Here is a 20,331-nt window from a genome sequence, read left to right on the forward strand (position 1 = left end):
AGTTTTGTTTTTTGGAACATGGGCCTGGCATTACTGTCTGGCTAAGTAACACAGCCTGCACAGTTCTATCTTGTATGATGTACTCTGCATCAATAGCAGAGAGCCATCAATAGGTCAGCATATCTACAGCAAAAGTTAACAGGATTTTGACTACGGCAAATCAAATCAAATCAAATCCTTTCTCTTGCAGTTAGTCTCACACCACTCTACCTCTCCGGAGTACAAGTCATATGCTGGCATTCATTACAAAAAGAATAAGATATCAAAATCACCCCCCGTCGTGCATCAAAAATAATTTCTTGTGTAATCTCATATTTTCTGACACTGACAATTCAATAGAGGACAAATGTATTAGATAAGATATCTGTAAACTCTGCTTTGTGTCAGACTGTACTGTATACGTAGTGTTTTCATTTTATTATGGGTTTTATCATTTAGATTTATCATTACAAAGCATGTTTTCTATATATATTGGTGTACTGGAAACATCCATCATCACACAATACTCAGGTGTGAATTGCTACTGTACTGTATCTACCTAACAAGCTGCCAACTGTTAAGTGCCAAAAGCTCCCTGCTCAGCCATTTAGTGGCAAATCTGCTTCCAGAGCAGGAATACTCTTGCTGTGCCTTTCCACATCAACTAAGCTGATCATCTCTGACAACACCATCATTTCCCAGTCAAATAAATCTACTGTATAATGCAGTGCTGAGCTGCCAGAAGTATGGAGTTATTTTCCTGTACTGTGAGGTGGCTGGCTGATATGTTCACTAAGTCATTTCTGGAAAACATCTTACATAAAGATTATAAAAAGAGACATTTCCTAAAACTGTGCTTAGTACCATCTTAATTCATTATAAAGACAAACCTATGTGTGTCACATGTGCATGGATATTGCTGACCTTCAGCCTTTTTTCAAATACAACACGAAATAGTCAATTTTCTTTTTTTAAACTAGCAGTGAAATCAAACCCCTGACTGCTTTAGTGGAAAAAATAGCTCAATTAGCATGACAATAAGAGGATCAAATGTAATTTCTGCTTTTAATTCAGCATTTTTAAACCTTTCTGTGAACCTCCTGCCTGTGACTAGCCCATGACTGTCAAGACCACAAGTGAAGTAAAACCTTACTTTGTAATTATTTCCCAAGAGCAAACGTATAGCCGGAACCAGAGATGTTTTAAAGTAGTAATACTCACTGAGATAATGGCAGCCAAAGTCTCTGTAGCCCCTGTGCTCAGGGTTACGTAGGGGAGGATGTTCTCAGCAAAGCCTGCTTCCCGTAGGATCCCATTGGTGTAATACCAGATCTATAAAAAACAATAACAATACTTTAAAACTGCACAGTTCTTTTATGTGTCAGACATATATCTGAGAGCAAAAAACATACAATTCATATAAAATATATTTTATCATAGACATCCAGGCCATCTTGCTGGCCTTAAGAGCTTGTAAGAAATGACATCATTTGATGTTACATTCTTATTACTCCCAACATAATTGAGTCTGTGCCTACAGAAGGTGTTTGAAAAGTGTTTGTCAGACATCTTTCTCATGCACGTAACAAAACAGATATACTTCTATTGGTGTCAATGCAGCTGTTTACACAGTGCTTGCAGCTTTCTGCTCGTCCAAACTCTCCATTCAGACACGCAAAATATCATTTAGATACTGCTGTCTCCACCCTGTTGCACCTGTTTTCATTTACACAGTTATTCTTAGTAGATCACCCACAAAACGTGCACAAATGAAACGCACTCTATTGCACTGTGCACGCAATTTAGTACCCACTATTTGGGATCTTAGTAAAACAGGCCCTAAGAGTACAAGAGCTTGAAGAATTCCACAGTTAAATGTAACATTTAAAGGAAGATTAGTCTTTTCTCTCTGCATTCTCTCCTCTAACCTTCCTTTTGACAGGTAACACTGTGAAAACAAAACAAGTACACAACTGTCAAGAAAATCAGTTTTGACTAGCTGAAGCATTAATACTGTAACTCTACTTCCAGGAATATCTCGAGATTCTCAATTTATCTTCCCAGCAGCACAATAAGCTGTTGTTTCATCACCAACTGCTTCTCAGATTGTGACATTTACTGGAATCCTTTGATGGGTCGTATGGTGATGGGGTAGTTAATACAACAATCAAAATAGAGACCTCTAGAGTGGTCTGAATTACCTTCCTGTCATCTTGAAATGAAAATGTATGTAAATGAAGTCATGGTCATATGATAATTCAGATGAGGTTTGTGATTTCCAGTTTTGCTACTAAGAAGTAAATCAACCTATCAGATTTGTCGTGATTTTAAATGAATATGAATTTCAGCTGGAGACAAGCTTAGAATCCATTTGCATGCACTGCATGAAGCCTACTAAACTATGTCAGTCAAAGGACTGTTGTTTTCTGCCAATAATTCATGAAGCTTTAAACCCAAAATGATCTGTTTCGACTGCATCGTTAGTTGAGCTTTAATCTTGTCTTTCACATTGTTTAGGTTTTTTCCACGTTAAAGAATTATTCCACATGGTGATGGAAAGTAAATCATTTAAGGTTGCTTTTTGTTGTAACTCTCTTTTGAGTGGTGGATGGCAGCAATGAGCCGCAACTGTTCTCCTCTTGCTGGGATATTCTTGGCATCTGTATACCCGAGACAGAGAGGTTAGGTCCCATAACAGGACAACAGTCATTACCACCCACCGAGTGCACTGCCACACAGCAGGTGGACGATGGTGAAACATCTCTTCCTGTCTACAGAGTGCACAGGACAGAGTGACTCACAGTGACTTCTCCATGCCCACGGGTCCTCAAACACAGCGGTGCTGAGCACAAACCTAAAAAGAGACTGAGCTACACTAACTGAGGCGAGAAACTGGGGACTACTTTTGTTCTTTTCTTATGCTCCATATTTTTACAGTTCCTTTTGCAAGATAAAACATGTACTTTTGCAGATTATTTTAACGTGTAACATTTCCAAAGAAAAAAAAGATTGCACATTTGAGGTCACACCTAATCCACCAAAGAGTAGCACTGTGACAATACAGAGACGACAGCACACCTCAGCAGTTACGCAATTAACTGCTAGTCCTGTCATTTTTTTGGTCAAACATCCCCATATTTCTGCTTATTCATAAATCTAAGTAAGAGATTTAGGAATTATTTGGTTTATATAATAATATTTCAAACTTACAAAAATAACCTAAATGTTCAGGTCTTTATGTAAACTTATTTTAATGTATTAGGGGTGTTAGCAGCTGGCAGTTTCTCAGGTGTTTTCACAATAAAACTCAGAAAGCATTATTTCTGGCTAAACAAAAACTATAGCTCCAATGAGTGAGTAGCACAACACAACCTGCACTTATCAACATTTTTCATACTAGCAATGGAGCAAATGTAATGTGAAAGAAGCCACTCAAAGTGACAAACCCACAGATAATTATCACCCAACTCTGTTTGTTCGTAGCATTTTAGAGTCTTTCAGCTCATGTTTTGGTATTATGGCCCTCATCTTCACTGTCTTGGTTCAGTCTCACTGCTCTTACTAGCATCATATCCAGCAGCAGCTCCAAACCCACTGAATTCTATCAGATAAATATCTATTAAGATGATAACATGTACTGTAAAAGCTGTGTTTACAGTTTTAGGTCAATAATGGCCTGAGACAGAGAACACATCTGGGCCTGTTGTACATGGTGTGGTAAGAAGAGAGTAGAATGGCTTGCTGTTTCCCTTGTCTGAGTCACTCAAGTAGAAGAGGAAACACTTTTCACCTTCCTGCCAATGCACTTGTGTAAATCTGTCAACCGTGGGCTGAAAACTGATTGACAAGGGCGAGGTGTAACTAGAGGTGTGACTGGAGGCGTGACAAGCATCGTCAAGAGTCTCTGGCTGTTACACACGGTTTGTAAAAAAGGATGTGTTTAAATAAAATAACATTAACACCTAAATGTAATGTACTGCAATACAGAACATGGTTAAAGAACAAGACTTACAGCATTAAGGCCACAAAGCTGATAACAGGACATTGTGATGATGATAGTGATGAGCTGCCAACGAACAGCTGGGGTCTTCAGCAGCTGTAACATAGAGATGGTGTGTACGTTGTTCTGAGCTCGAGCTTCTGCATGAACCTCTTCCAGCTCTTGGGACACATCTTTCTTTCCCAAAAGCCTCTGAAAGGCTGACACACACACACACACACACACACACACACACACACACACACACACACACAGAGTTAAAAATATCTACACATCAAAAACGGTTTAGTAATCCACGAGAAACAACCATCATGCTGAGATCAAAGAACTTGGGGATTTATTTCAGAGCCAATGAAACTTAACACCCACTTAGACTGATGAAAAATACAAAGCTAGCATTGTATCCCTGAAGCTTTATCTAGCTTCTATACCAGTGACTGGCCCCAACTCCTGTGTCTTTGAAATCAATGGTCTATATTCTAACCTTGAATTACACCTATCCCTTTATCTTTTCTGGAGTTTTGAAATCTCCTACCCAGGACAACACTTCCACACTGCCCATCTGGTAGTTACTCATGTGGCGCCTTTACACTTTTTAGTCTTCAGAATGATTTTATGAGAATTCCTACAAGAAAGAGTCTTCCCCCTGCGTTAAAATGAGGAATGTTGAGAAAAACAAATAAGGGAATACTTAATCTTTTGGCACATCAGCATCAAATTATTATCAGTATCAGGACTTTGAAACGATTGTGCAAACGCCTGTGTCTGTTTCAAAGAAAGAACCACAGAGACATGGAGGAAATTGCTTCTTTTGTGGAAGAGGAGCTGTCTGGTAGTGGTCGACTTCAAGGCTATCTGTGGTAGCGACATTAAGTTAGTTTAATATTCATTTGACATTCCAAACCAACTGTATAACATACAGACTAATATCTCTCATGTGCCACAAGGCTTATTTTACAAATATATCTTTTCGTCAATTTTTTACAATTACAATAAATAAATAAAGTTAGTATGCTCCCTGACCCTTTGATCTCAGGATGTCAAACCAACTGTATAACATACAGTTTGAGTTTTTCCAAGTCTATGTGTTTTTTTCTTCGAAATACAATAGAAACAGTCATTTGCACAATCATTTCACTGATAATAATTTGATGCTGATGTGCCAAAAGATTGAGTATTTGCTTATTTGTCACACACTTACAAGTGGTTACTAGCCCACAGTTTATGGCCAGAGGAAATTAAGATGTAATCAGTATGGATCAACCTCAGTGATAACTCCTCATAAAGACCCACAGGGAAAATACACTGCCTGGCCAAAAAAAAAATTGCCACCAAAAAAAAGGTTACACACTCTAATATTTCATTGGCCAGGATTCATAGGGCTCAGATTGTGAAAGAGTGGTTCAGGGAGCATGAGACACATTTTCACACATGGATTGTCCACCACAGAGTCCCGTCCTTAACCCCATTGAGAATCTTTGGGATGTGCTGGAGAAGGTGGTCTCGTAATATTATGACTTTATTCTCGCAATTTCCACACACACACAAAAAAAAATCTCTTAGTCTGGCCCTAATACTCTGTCGTATACTGCAGCAAGTTAATACAACTGATATTTTGTGCATCCTAAATGTTAGATAGATTATTGTAGTTTTTAAAATAGTTTTCAATCACCAAACCTTTAAACCAGAATTACATGCACATGTTATATTTGTGTGTGACACAGAATGGCATCGAGTATTTTCTGTCAGTCCTTTGCAGCTTAGCTTCTGAAGGTTGTTTGAACTCGTGCTATTTGGATGTGATAGACTAGGGGGGAACTGTGGGTGTTAAGTCACTTCTTCCCTCACTTTAATCCTTTTTCCTGTAAAGGTGATTTCCCGGGGTTATGGGAACTCAAGATGGGTGCAGGTTAAGGACACAACCCAGAATAGCAAATCTCTACACACAGACACTGACTAAAAGCAGGTCATTATGATGTGAGAGTTGGATGGCACACTGTGTGAACAGTGACCCCACAGGAGGTAGAAAAACTGGTCAAACTAAAGCATGCTCCAAGGTCCCCAGGGTGGCACAGAGTGGCTTTTTTAAGGCATGAAAATTGTGTGGGTGTGAGCATGAGAGAGTGAGAGAGGGAGAGAGAAATAAAATTAGTTGTTTATGCTGTAAACAAGGCATTACATCTCATGAAATGTATGACTATATACATATATATATATATATATATATATATATATACATACATATACACACACACACAGGGTTCAGAGAAAGTTTGATATTTTGCCTGTGGAAAGAATTACACAGTTGTAGGTTTTGATGTATAGTTATGAAAGTAAATGAGTGTGAAATGGCATCAAAATGTATGTCTAACACAAATACCTTTCACTACTATCACATTTCTGTTCCTAAAATAAAACTTTTAGCTGAAGCCAATTAGAACCTTGAACCTGTGTAGCAACTAAACAAGACCTAAACAAACCTAAACAAAATGATCAGAGCATGAATTGAAACTCTGTTTAACTCACGTTATTCTTTCATGTATATTGTATATTTTAAAGATAAAAAACAGCAAATCTAATATACTGAGAAAGAGAATCTACAGTGATGTAAAAACTGTAAGTTAATAAATAAAAGGCAAGAAACCCACATGATGTCACCTGAGTAAGACACCACCATGACATCTTATGTCAACATAACACTAATTACTATCTAGATTAGCTCATGTAAATGAGTATGCTATTGAGTCTCACTGCTGATAGAACATATGGAAACCCACCTGAATCCAGACTCATACTGGGTTTGTCTATATCCGTGGCATGATATGTCATGGTATTGATGTTTATATGATGATGGTGGGCTGTGCAATAGTGTCACTGTCCCTCAGGAGGTAGCCTATTTTATCTTCCCAGCAGGAGGATATTGGGGCTCCACTCTAAATCACCGTTGTGTCCAACGACCTCACACTGCCACAAGATGGAAAGACATGGCACAACAAAAAACCTTTGAAAGACCCCAACTGACACAACTGACAGCCTGAATGATACAATGCTTGAGAGGGGACTCTACAAGGTCACTGTGGGGATTCAAAAACATTACTGAGCTCGGTTTTCAAAGAACATCTAAAAGCGATGAGGGTTAATGTGGAGGCTTTTATTCTTTTTCTTTTGCTTCAATTTAAAGAACAAACAGTGCTTTAGTCAGTCTCTTATTACTTTCCAAACTCCCAACACTGCCTGTGGCACTCAGCCCCAAGCTCATTCAGTCCTACTGAAGATTGAATCTTTAAAAGTAGCTCAGAAATATGTAGTTTAATATTTCATATAGTGTCATAGACAGCAGTGGGGCAAAAATGGGAGTGACAGCAAAATAATACTGTTGAGTCAAGGCAATACTAAAATTAACAGCAGTTTGGCAATCGCACTGACATCCTTTAGTACACAATACTATCTCATCTTCAACCTCTGTAACCTTTAAATGGAGGGCATGACCACTGCAGATATACAACATGACAAGAGATGAGATGGGGTGCAAGAGAACATGCTGTTTCTGTCTGACACTGTATGATGATAATAGGACACTACAGGCCCACCCCTCAAGATTTGTGCCACTGACAACAATTCCCCAACCGCAGTGCTCGTAACACAAGCCAACGACATGAATCGGCAGCGATGTTCACACTCATGCCAGCAAAATGTTGGCTGCCACATGTAGGGAAGATGTGAGGAGAGTTTGGACAGAATGTCATTTTCACCAAACACTAATCGCTTCCTCGAGGAGCGATTCTCACAGCCAGTGATTGACTAATGTTCAGATAAAGCACCAGGCAGGAAGATCACATTTCTCTAAATACAACGCAGTGGCAGTTAAAGATATTCAGAGCTCAGCATGACCTTTAAAGTTAATTGGACAGTTTTACAGACTGTATTGCCTCCCACCATGTTAACAGAATATTTTTGTTATGGTTGCTTAACACTTAACATTGATTTATAAAGATCTCTACTTGCTGACTTTTGTTTTGGTCTTTCGTGCCTGTTAAAAAGAGTGGAAAAACATGAACTCCAGTTTAATGAGCAGACTCAAGGTTAGAATTATTTATTTGGTGACAGTAGCTATAAACAAAGACAGATGGCAAAAAAGAGAGTCCATCAAATAAAGTATGAGCACTGTCCTTGAATTAAACTTGAAGATTAACGGCAACACACAATGTGAAAACTAGTTTTCAAAAAGAAACTATTGCATAATAGTGAATAATAACAGTATGTTTGAACATGCCACCAGTGCTGTGCCTGTCTTCATTTGATCTAGGACTCTACAGGAGGGACTTCATTTACAGTGCACAAAGCAAGAACTTTTTAGTTAGTATTAGTAATAGTCTTTTTATATTGTTTGTATTAGTTTGTTGAGAACATTCTGCATGTTCTGTTGATTATGCTCATCAAACCAACTTTAAATTTAATTGTGTTGACTAAATGAACAAAAAACAGAAACAAGAGAACAATCATCAATGCTGCTCACTTCTATCGATGACCTTTGCAGGTTACTAGTCAATTTGCACATTTTGGAGTCAATGGAAAGTTTGAATCCTGCTGTGCTTTGTTGCAAATCCAATGTGTTTGTGTTGCATACTTTTTAAATTGCAAATGTGAAAATGGAGTAACTTTTCCAAGATAGCATCAGGTATATTGTAGATGTAAATAGAGATGGAATCTGCCAGATTCTTATTGTCAATAAAAACATTCCTGGGTTTCTAAAGGTATCTTTTACCTACATTTTACCTAAGCTCCTACAATACTTCCTTCTATATAGACGCTGGCCTGGAGCAATAGTCTTATCAACTCAGTTATTCCTCATTCTGTTTCTATTCTGATCAAGAAGCCTACTATATGGGACACCTGTGGTGTGAGCATAATTCTTGATATCTTATTATTCTTCCATCAGGTATTGTTAATAGGTTATTCCCTTTGAATAAATGAGACAGATGCCACAGATATATAATAATGTCTCATACATGGTGCTGTATACAGTTGACAATATCATCAATTATATTTAAATGTTCTGTTTTTTTTCTCTCTTTGTTAGTGTTGTTTCCTCCTTGGCATTTCTGGTATAATCTGATTTATGTTAGAAACTGAGTAATACCAAAGAAAATGACATTTGATCATGCCTTTTATCAGGATCACAAGTAGCCCACGGTTTTACTTCACTCCTTTGACCTTGATGAAGTCTTGCACAACTTTGAGTTCATTTGCCACAAAAGCGGATGTTCTAATTTGCAAGGAACAAAAACAACTAAACCCTCAGAGAGCACCCATGTATAATGTATAGACATAGACATCAAAGGTCTCAAAGCACATCAGGGACTAAACTGATCAAAGTCATATCTGACGTCACATGTTTCTATAAGATCATCCTCTTACAAAATCCCCTCAAAATTAAAAATGTTGGCTTAGTGAGAGAATGAATATAGATTAGGTGAGTATTAGAGCACACACATGATGACGAGGGACTGTGGTCATGGATTCATAAATGAATTAAAATGTAACTGAACTGAGCTAAAAAAAAAAATATCACGATTGTCCGCCTGCTTTGTTGAATTAAAGATCTCCTCCACTCAAAAATGCATCATTGCTTCATTTGGATGTTTGAGCTTCACTGTGCAGAATGATGTTCAGCATGTGCAGAGTTTAATAATGGACGTTTTCACATGGAGGAAGTTTCTCTGCACTGACCGAAAATTAAGTTGAGTTGAGTTGGAGGCTACAGTGTTCCTTCACAGCTTATTTACTCATGACTGTGCTGCTTGGTAACTGAAATTAAAGGGTTACAGGGTATTGCTAATATAAAGTGTGTGGGCCATGGGTCAGAATCTGGAATCTAATCCATGAGTCAATCAATAAGTCGCACTCACATCACCCTATATATATGGTAATTTGTGTAATGCTACATGGGACGTGTATTATTTTAAAGAACAGAAAGTCACAAACACAGACATTACAAATGCAAATGAGCTATTGCATTAGACTTAGTGCAGCAGCAGCCTGTATACATTCTGCAGACGTAGTTGAGTTAGAGGGTTTGCACAAGTGTCTCTGTTAGTGTGTGTGTAATACCTCTTTCTGCTGCAGCCTCATTCCTCTTCTCCATCAGCAGGAAGCGAGGACTCTCTGGGAGGAAAGGCAACACACACAGCTGCAGCAGTGCTGGCAAAGCCAAGAAGGAAAACAGGTAATTCCATCTGGACTCCTGCAGTCAAAACATCAACACACAAAAAAAACTACATCAAAGCTTCAGACATGGAAGTGCCACAGAGTTGGACAAAACAGATGTGTTTTACAGCTGTTGTGTAAGTAGATCCACATCATTCTTTCATTAAGAATTCCTGCAAGCAATTGTGATTATCATCTGAATGCAACACTGTGTTACCGTGCCTGCAGAAATGAGGACACATGATTATGGCGATGCTTCGAATGTGAAAGCCTAGCACAAGACTTGCGGTCTTCAAATAATATATATCTTCATGCATATATTTCCTTAGAGTAATACATCTCTATGTCTCTGTGAGCTAAATGCTGTTGTATTGTTTGTTAACAAGGTGAAAAGGGTGAATGAAAAATGTTTAGCAATATAAAGGAACACAAATTAACTAAATAAAAATTGAACTAAACAAAACAAAATCCATTTTCATCCTATAGCCCAACAACAACAATAAATACTTTTAACTATAATAGTTAGTACTATAATAGATGCTTTTAAGTGACGCCTCCTTCTTGTCTTGGAAGTGACTTTGGTCAAAGGCATTCCTGCTTTAAGAGCTTAGATAAATTCAGAACATGAGTTGGCCATTTTCCCGGTCCCTGCCATGACAGCTAAAGCACAAAATGATCAGCTTAATATAAGGCCAATAAAGCAAAGTTTATAACACAGGGAACTCTTCATTTTGTTTCTATATCAGAACTGTACTCCAAAGTGCTTGTAGAAACTGCAAAGAAGACAAACAACTAATTCAGTTGACCATTTGGCCATTACACGGTGATTTCATCACAAAATGCCTTGAAGGTCAAATATTTATCACCACTAATGGTGTGTCACACCTACAGTATAAACTGTAAATACACACAAGTATACAAATACCCCACACAAAACATTCCCCTTAGGAAAGATAAAAGAATAAACAACTTGTATGCTTCATGGTGTCACATGAGTAAATGTGAGGGGATTATTAGAAGTTATGCAGAGACAGTAAAAGGAGATATGGACGAACATCCTGAACCCCACCAACCCTTGGAGATAATAAAATGTCAGCTCTCCACTCAGAGAAAGTCTGTTGGGGATTTATTCCTCTAACCTATGAAATACAAATACAACTTTTCAAAAAATGTAATCAACACTTCTTTAACAATGTCAATGCAGCCTAAGCCATAAATGTACTCAATGTGCTACAGTATAATGCACCTTTAAACACAGTGGCAAAATGTTTGAAATCTTTTTTGAAATCTTTGATGATCCAAATCAAAGATTTATACCAAAGCAGTAATATTCCTTAGTTACTATTAGTCAATTTTAGGATATGGAGCAAGCTGTAAACACAAAATGGTGAATGTGTTAGTAAATAACTGCCTGCACACATCTAACAGACATTGAGCACCATTAGCATTCATTTAGAGTGATGTGCCTGTCCACTCTCCTTTTAGTTACTAACTTGGTCTGTCTGTTTTTGGTGCTGGGCGGGTGGTGCACAGTGTCAGTTTGGCTCTGTAAATAACTACCTGCTGAAACAAGGTTGATAAGCGTGGTCAGACCAAACCAAAATGGTAAAGCTCTGGCTGTAAAATAAAGACAATGAGCTGAAAGATTCTGAAATGCTCCCAGGGGCTACAGAGGGACTGCTGAGTCTGATCTGTGATAATTCTTTGTGGATTTAAGTAAACTGTCTCAGTAAGGCAATTTCGACATGTCTCTTAGGATATAAAAAATCTATGCTGTCCCTTTGTCAGGCTTATCTTAACTGGTAACAGTCCAATAATTGTCTATGATCCTCTGTGCACTAAATCTTGGGTAAGCTGTGTCAATGTAAGAATATATAAACCCAGGTCTCACTGGTGCTGCGTGGCGGGTCGTCTTATCCCAGCTGGAGATGAGAGTAGGCGAATAGATTAGACCTTTTGGAGGCTCCTCTAACAGTAAAAAAAAATCTAATTCATGTACTGTACAATTTAATTTAATTTAATTTAATATTAATATACTGCATATAGGCATAAGTACAATGTAGGATATCTGATATTTAATGCACTGGAAAACAGATTACTTACACCAAAAGGCTAGAAAATCAGACCAACACTGACAGGAAGCAAGGCGTCACACTAACATCCACATATTGTACAAATCCTATAATCATGTTGGACTGTGCCTGTTGGGGATATACATAGCAAACCGTAGTTGACTTTTGCAATTGCAAGGCGAGAGAGTGGAGAATGATAATGTGTGGGTGCAGAATGGGTCATGGCACATAGCATACATGTCCTTCTCTCACACACAAACAGTGACAGCACTGTTTACAATATGAACTAAGGAATATGTGATGGTGTCCATCAAATGTTGTTTTTAACTAGGATAAAATGGATGAGCCAGGCTGTCTTCCCCTTGGGCCCTGATCCCATCATCCCCAGTGATGAAACAATCACAGCTCAGAAAGCCCAGCTATGACCTGGAGTTATACTGGTTTACAGTAAACTGAACAAAAGCAGACAAATGGTTGATTGTTGTGTTCCAAGAGCCTTGCAGTTTTTCATTGAAATCATCTCCTGTGAGAATGTAGAGGCTGGAGGGTCTACATTGTTATCCTGTGACTGAACAAAAGCAAAGGATGAAAGACATCATCTCTGTAGTCTGCAACTCAGAGGAACGAGCGGAGGAGAAAGTTCATTTCATGGTAGCATTCCCCAACAGCTCAGCTGGAAGACCACCACAAAAACAAGAAAGGAGGGTTAGAATGAGCAGATAGAGGTAAGGAAAATGGGTGGACAGGTGGACAAAAGCTTGATTTTTTTATACAAGCTAATATTATCTGTGTTAGGTCCATTTGAAGTACTTTAGCCAGACCTGTCTTCAAGTGAGATATAAACCTGCTCCTTGATTATCTTAACCAGGTTCAGTGGGGATAGTAACAGTTAATTGCAGATCTTTCTTTCCACAGCAGGTGGGGAGGTTTAATTGGCTGTCACTCACTGTTAGCTGGTTAGACTCTACAGTAAGGTATGATGGATAACAAGGTGCATTACAGGAAGACACCTAAAGATCACAAGATATTTATATAAATAAAGTTAAATAAGCTTTTTTTTATCAATACAGTGGTGTATCAGGCAAAATGATACAAAACTTTAAAGTATGAAAATGCCTTCTTACCATTCTTTCTGCAGTAGCATCATGTATTTTGTCATGACTGAACAATCTCTCTATTACCTGAGAGATAAAGATCTCTCTGCAGTTATTGTATGTCAGTAAATAGGATAAACGCAACACCATTTCCACGGTGGATTCTCACAGAAAATGAGAGCCCGGCTGGTAAAATATCTCATGACACCAGAATCAGCAAATCAAAAGCCCATCATCTGTCTGCCTGTAGCTGTTTGCAATGAATGTCACCTTTTCCTTGAGCCTATTTTCCTGATGCTCTGTTAGAAGAGCAAATTGACAGTTGCCCTTGCAGGTGTTTCGTTTGGTGTCCCATTCTGAAAATATTAAAGCAGTCCTCCTCACAGTCAGTGGAACTGCAGTTTAATAGTATTTTGTTTTTTTTCAGTTCTAATTACATTTTGTAAATGTTTTCACCTGCAATACCTTGCCTTCATCAGGATGCTGATGACTAAGGTTGTTTCCCGTCTCCTTATATATGTATATACAATAAATGTTTATAAAGAAACCAGAAACAACCGCACCTCACTGAGGGCAAGATGGAGAGATTGGATAGAATATTGTACACTGTATAATTAAGACTACCAAGAGCTGAAAGCGTTCACATGCACAATACCTGCAGGCAGGTAATTTAGAAGACCACATTAATATGATGTTTGACATCTTGTGTGAGAACCATACCAAGTGAAATGAACTGGCACTGAAGTGACCATTGATTTTTTGTCTGTTTAAACAACCCTTTGAAGTCAAATATGGTTGTGATTGAGTATAGATGAGGCACCATTAAGGCCCCTGAATGTAACTGTACTGGTGAAATCTGCATTTGAGACATGCTGATGAGTTCAGTGTCTACGGAGCATTCAGTGAAAGACTGGCTCAAAGCCTCCTCCTGCTGTAATGTTGGTATGTTTCCCTATTGGAAAGTCAATAGCTGGGCATGAAGGTTAGAGTAATTAATCATTTGTAAAAGCATATCACCATTTGGCACCTCACAACAACTGACATCTCAGACCGTATCCTATTAACAGCATCCACTGAGAGGAAACCTATACATGCAAAGGCCAGCAAAAACCATGGTGGCATTATCATCAGATATGTCACATACTATGTCTGTGATGGTCTTGTCAAATGACAAGGAAACAGGCTGCCAGAAAGGTGACATGAATACATAACAGTGGTTGTGTGAAGACACACAACTCCATATGATATTTATAAAGGTGGTCTGCTGGACGAAATGATGGATGGCATCCACCTGCTTTGAGAGAAGCTTTGGTTTCTATGCTGATGTCTAAATGTCAGTGCAAAGTGACAGTGGGAAAAAAAACAGTATGAATGAAAAGATTCATGGTTCAAGACATACATCAATATCCAAACAGTACTGATTTCTTCCTTCACTTTACTTGAAGGTGAAAATACAGATTGATCCAGAGAATAATACATTTGGTTTGGAAAAGGTTTTACTCTGTATCAATTCAAGGTTCAGACATCCAAGTGGTTTTAAAGTCGGCAATAATTTTAAATCCAAAACAAGACGCCAAAGCAGAAACACAATGAGTTTCTGTCCCATTCCCTTTAGGTCAAAATAAAACCATATTTCCTCTTACTTGGTCTTGGATTTAGAGAGAAAGGAAAAGAGTTGGAGACTGAAAACAGATTATATATAAATACTGAAGCAGTATAGGATTGTCTATAGAAATCAAATGAAAATAAAGGTTTCATCCAAAATGAGACATTCACTGGCTTAGAGATACGTTGCTGCTCTTAAATTGTCATTGTTGGAATGAATGCTAATGCACTGTTGGAATGCACATATGTTACAGCACAAAGGATAAGCTTCACACAATGCCGGATGCAGACTAGTTCTTTGCTGCTTTGAAGTATGTTTTCATGTGCCAACAATTACACAGACAAATCAATGCCATATTTATAACACTCTCACTCTCTAAAACGCATTCATCCACCAATACAATGTAATGAAAGTTTTGTACATGACCGTGGGTGTTTCTATGAGCAGTAAAATATTAGATATTCAATAACAAATCTCAAGGGAAACCATACACATCCTGATAGTTGTTGAGATTTTTATTGGGCGCTTACTCTTTAAACCATGCACTCCACACACTGACTGAATATTGTGTTGATGCATTATGTGCATGACAACAATTACAGCTGACTCTCTGCCACGGTTTCCAATCAAGTGAGTCCGTGGCTTTGTGGACCCATTTCATTATGACTGGACAAACTCAAATCGTTACTAAAACAAGATTAATACCCCAGTATCAGCCGTCTCATAGTGATGGGTCTAAAGCAGGTCTGAGGCAAATTAGTCTCCTAATTCAGATTCAGCTTTATTTATCCCTGAGGGGCAATTCAGTTTCTACAGGCCCGACCTCACATAAACAAACAGCAATCAACAACATTCGTTCCTACACAACAATATCAGAGGAGGCGACAAATAACCAGCAGGGAAATAAAATACAATACTACACAATAATATACTAATACAGCTGAATAAGGTATCACCAACTTTATCATTTATGTCTGAACTAAACCAATAGATTTTAAGATATTTCATTGAATACATATAAACTCCAGCTGGCCTAGAGAAAAGGTCTTGAGATCACCAAAGTCTTTCAGAACCATCCTTGGGGCACCATGGATATTTATAGCAAATTGCATGTCAATCCACCCAAAAATTGTATAGCATACCAAAACATGTCAACCAGTGGCACTAGAAGAAAGGTCAGGGGATCACCTCTGGGGACCATGAATGTCTGTACACATGTCATGAGACAGTAATCCTTCCAACACATATTTCAGTCTGATTGAAGTTGGTGACCAACCAACCAAAACACTGACATAGGCATCAATAGAGCTACTCCACTGGCATAGTTATTATATGTCACGCTAACTACAGTACAAAAGATGGAGAGCACTATTTGTCACAGCTGAATTTTTCTTCAGATAATTGCATGCAATTTATGGTTTTAAATCTTACATTTCCTTGGCACCAGTGGGCTATCTCTGTTCTATTTCTATCTCAATTATGTGCCGAAAACTATTATGCTGACCTCTCTTGGCCAGATATCTCTTAGCCTAATCTGGTAAATAATTGTATCGTTCTCCTTCTTTACAGTAATTTTCAAAGGAAAACATTTACAAATTAAATAAAAAAATAAAGTAATTAGGTAAATGTGTCAGTAATTACTCTCTCTCCCTTTTTGCTTTAACATCATTTGCCACTTGTCCTTACACTTGGCAGTCAAAGGGTAGGCCTCCAAATTACCAGTAATTTAATTTCATAAACAGCAATTACACGCTTATGTTGATGTTTTACCATGTTTCTCTTTTATGGTCAACTGATGTCTTCTGTTTGACAGGCATAACTAGCTTACTGCAAACTTCAGTATCAGTATTCAGTCTATTGTGTAAGGGCACCTTCATTCTCCATTACAATGTATGGATTACGAATACATACTGGACCACAATGAACAGCAACAGATACTCAAGATCACCCTTTAGGCAACAAGTCACAAAATGCTGCTGATAAAGATCCTCAAGGTATAATTGCATACTTTGAATATGGGAAAGCAATTTAGAGGAGATGCATTTGACCTTTAATTTTTTTTGCTAAAGTCAACAGAACATGTCAGGAGAACAACGCTTCATATCATTGGCTTTCTGTTAACATTACACAACTGAATTTGGCTTTCAAAGCACATGTGCCTTAGGCTAATGTCTGTTTTCAGCTCTAAAGAGATAAACTGAAAATCTATCATCGTTGCCAATGCACACAGCAATAGTCCAAGTCAACATGGCGGAATGTTGTCAGGCAGCCTGCACTGTTCAGTTGGACAGGAAGAAGTGATGAGAAATCCTTCAGTGCTTTATTTCTTCTCTGGTACCAGCTCAAGCTTGAATGCCAAGTTGAAATGAACTCAGACACTCATCCATGAGGCTTCATCAGTTCTGGATGGAAGGTCCTTGCCAATAAAACCTAATTCACACCTCAGCGTCAAATGAGTGTTTACTGAGGTCTAGGGGTGTGACTAAAACGTTACGATATTTCTCGTCGAAGTGAATTCTGTCTCGCGAAGCTATAATTAAGGGGCGTACCAAAAAAAAAAAGAAAAGACGATCATTTTTTTATCACTCATTTGCACATCATGTCTTCTTTTTATAATGTCACGTGTGGATCATTAACCTTGTTGCAGCTTCTACCTGTTGAGAAGATCTCACAGAAGTATGAGATGAGGAGAGGAGCAGGTTAACCTCAGGTCTCTATACTGAGAGCCTGAGGTAGGAGGAGGGAATCTAGTGCAGCTGTGGAAGCCTAATGATGCCAAAAGTAAAATGAGTCACACTACCAAATTATAACACCATTTATATGTTATTCTATTCTATTTAGATTTGTGCAATTGACTTTGATTTCTGTGTTTTTTTATTAGCAATATGTTATAAATGTGATAATTGGATTCTTTATTTAATTTATATATTAGAATTGTTTCTACTCTTTGTAATTTACTTTTTGGTATTTGTGATTGAATCTAACTTTTGTATTTATGGTTGTTATTTCCATAAATACCAATATTATCCATCTATAAAATATCTATATGGGGAAACCTTTTACAGTGCTGCATACTGCATATGATAATTATATATTTAGAAAGTAGAACTAAAGTGATTCATTACAGGATGATTAGTTAAAACATTTCAAAATGCATCTGCATTATTTCCATTTTGTGAATTTCAAATAAAAGAACAGTCATGTATTTCCTCATTGAAGTTTTCTTAAAAACATCATTAAAATCTTGTCTCGTCTCGATCTCGTGAACCCAATATCGTGTCTTGTCTTGTCTCATATCGTCACACCCGTAGGTCACACAACAGACATGTGAGAGAGTCATCAGAGTCAGAGGAATTAAGTTGAGAACTGGTGTGAAATAAAAAGGTTGTCAGGATGGTGTTGTAGGAAGCTTCTAGGATTAAGGACACTTAAGCTTGTTGGAGAGATGCAAGAGAAGTGATACTAAAGCAGTGCTGTAAACAGCCAGATGTATAAACATACACCATTTCCTATACAGCATCTGGTAACATATCTATATAAATGGTTGTCTACATGTGCAGATGAAAGAAAAGGCGATAGATGAAATTTAAATAATACAACATTGTGTGCAAATGTTACTGATTGTGTGATTGTCTTTTTGCAGCCTACAAAGGCATTTGTGGTAATCACAGGCGCACTTTTAAATCTTATTTTAATTTTTTATGATGACGTTTATCATTCTTTTATAGTAATCTTATTTCACTTTTACAATGCTCTTTGCATTTATCATTCATTATGAAGAACTTAAGAAGTCTGTTTCCGTTAGGGAACAACATCTAAATAATGAATTATCTTTCTTATGTTTAATGCGTGAGACATCACTGCTGATGATGGTTTACAGCAACTTGTGATGGTCTAGCATTATTGGTGAACCTGGGTCCTGATCTTTATATTTGCACTTCAATACAACATATCAACATCATGTTTAAGGCAGAGCAGAAATGCCTTAACAAGCAGGTTCTATTTAATTTCTGTCTCCAAAAGCAAACTCAGACTTTATTAACGTCAAAAGAAAAAGCTTTGAAGTCTCTCTGGACATGCAAAGCTAATAAATCTTGTGAGGAAAAATGTGGTACTTGCTGTCATGGTTGACCTTTTTTTTGCTCCATCCAGGATTTAGTGGTCCTAGTTTTAATTTGCTAGAGTCCAGTAAAGAAAACTATCACAAAGCAGCCTTCAAAATATCCTTTAGGGAAACTATAAAGGTGCCATAGGATATACTACATTACTATACAGTCTATCATTTCCAACAACACTGACCTTGCCCAGCAACTCTGGCAGTCCCAGCACCTGTCCTGTAAACACTCCCAAGCAGATCAGGATGGAGTTGAACTGGCCAATAGAACCTCTGACATGTCTTGGAGAAATTTCTCCCAGATACATGGGGAGGGCGCTGAGAGCTATACCTGTAAGGAAAAAACAAAAGGTTTAATCTTTTATGATATGAACATTTCAGTTTCACATTTAATGTGCTACATAACTGGCCTAAATGAAATAGTCTCAACCTGTGTGTTTGTTTCCATGGAAATGTATATGATTAATGTGATGGTGACTTTTGTAAAATCATGTAGATATCTGTCAGCTACTTTGCAACATTTGAGAAATGCTGAATTGTCTTGAATTGTGGGGCAATACCATGGCTACTAACATGGACATTGATGCCAAGGTAGCTATTGTTGCTCATATGACACTTTACAAATCCAAGAAAATACGATGTTCACCAATTCAAATGATCTTTTATTCAAGGACTAAGTCATTACCAAATATCATATACATCACTATTATGTCCACAGAGTTACCCAAGGAGCTAGGCCACACTTAATTGTTAAAATTTTTGCCTACAGGTGTTTTAACCTACTGCCTGCCTAACAATTTTCTGCAACTAAAATTCAATTAAATTTATATCTGCAGGCAACACAACCTACTACAACAGGGATGAATGAGCACGGATCTCCTTTTTTCCCCCTTAAGTATCTGGTACACCAAAAGCCTAAATTAATCTAAATAATTAGCAATTTGTGATTTCTTTTCCATGCAGATATTAGATAAGTATTTTAAAAAGCAATGCTGTAAACATTACGATTTCATGTGTGTATATATTTTTTAGTCAACAGTGTTTCTCTGAGACGGTGTTAAGAAACTCACGTTGGTGTTTGTTAATTTATCTGTCAGCTGTTTATTTCACTGTGAAAAAAGCCAACGCTATTACATGCCTAAACCTATTGTGAACCTATAATGAATTCTGTTTTATGATAAAGAGATAAAGGCAAAGATATACACTGCTAACAAAAAATAAATTCATACTTTTACTGTGAAACATTAAACTTCCAGATG

General features: G+C 37.6%; 1 protein-coding gene across 1 annotated transcript in view; it reads right to left on the reverse strand.

Moving 5' to 3' along the window:
* The window catches only part of slc2a9l2 (solute carrier family 2 member 9, like 2), a 90,345-nt gene that overhangs the window by 48,798 nt on the left and 21,216 nt on the right, over positions 1-20,331 (reverse strand). Inside the window, exons 6-9 of the mRNA XM_053315115.1 lie at positions 19,258-19,403; positions 10,091-10,223; positions 3,992-4,179; positions 1,201-1,311 (exon numbers count right to left, since the gene is read on the reverse strand). Coding sequence (XP_053171090.1) covers positions 1,201-1,311; positions 3,992-4,179; positions 10,091-10,223; positions 19,258-19,403 — 578 coding nt within the window. The remainder of the gene's footprint in view (positions 1-1,200; positions 1,312-3,991; positions 4,180-10,090; positions 10,224-19,257; positions 19,404-20,331) is intronic.

The sequence above is a fragment of the Scomber japonicus genome, chromosome 3, assembly GCF_027409825.1.
Source record: "Scomber japonicus isolate fScoJap1 chromosome 3, fScoJap1.pri, whole genome shotgun sequence".
Taxonomy (NCBI): domain Eukaryota; kingdom Metazoa; phylum Chordata; class Actinopteri; order Scombriformes; family Scombridae; genus Scomber; species Scomber japonicus.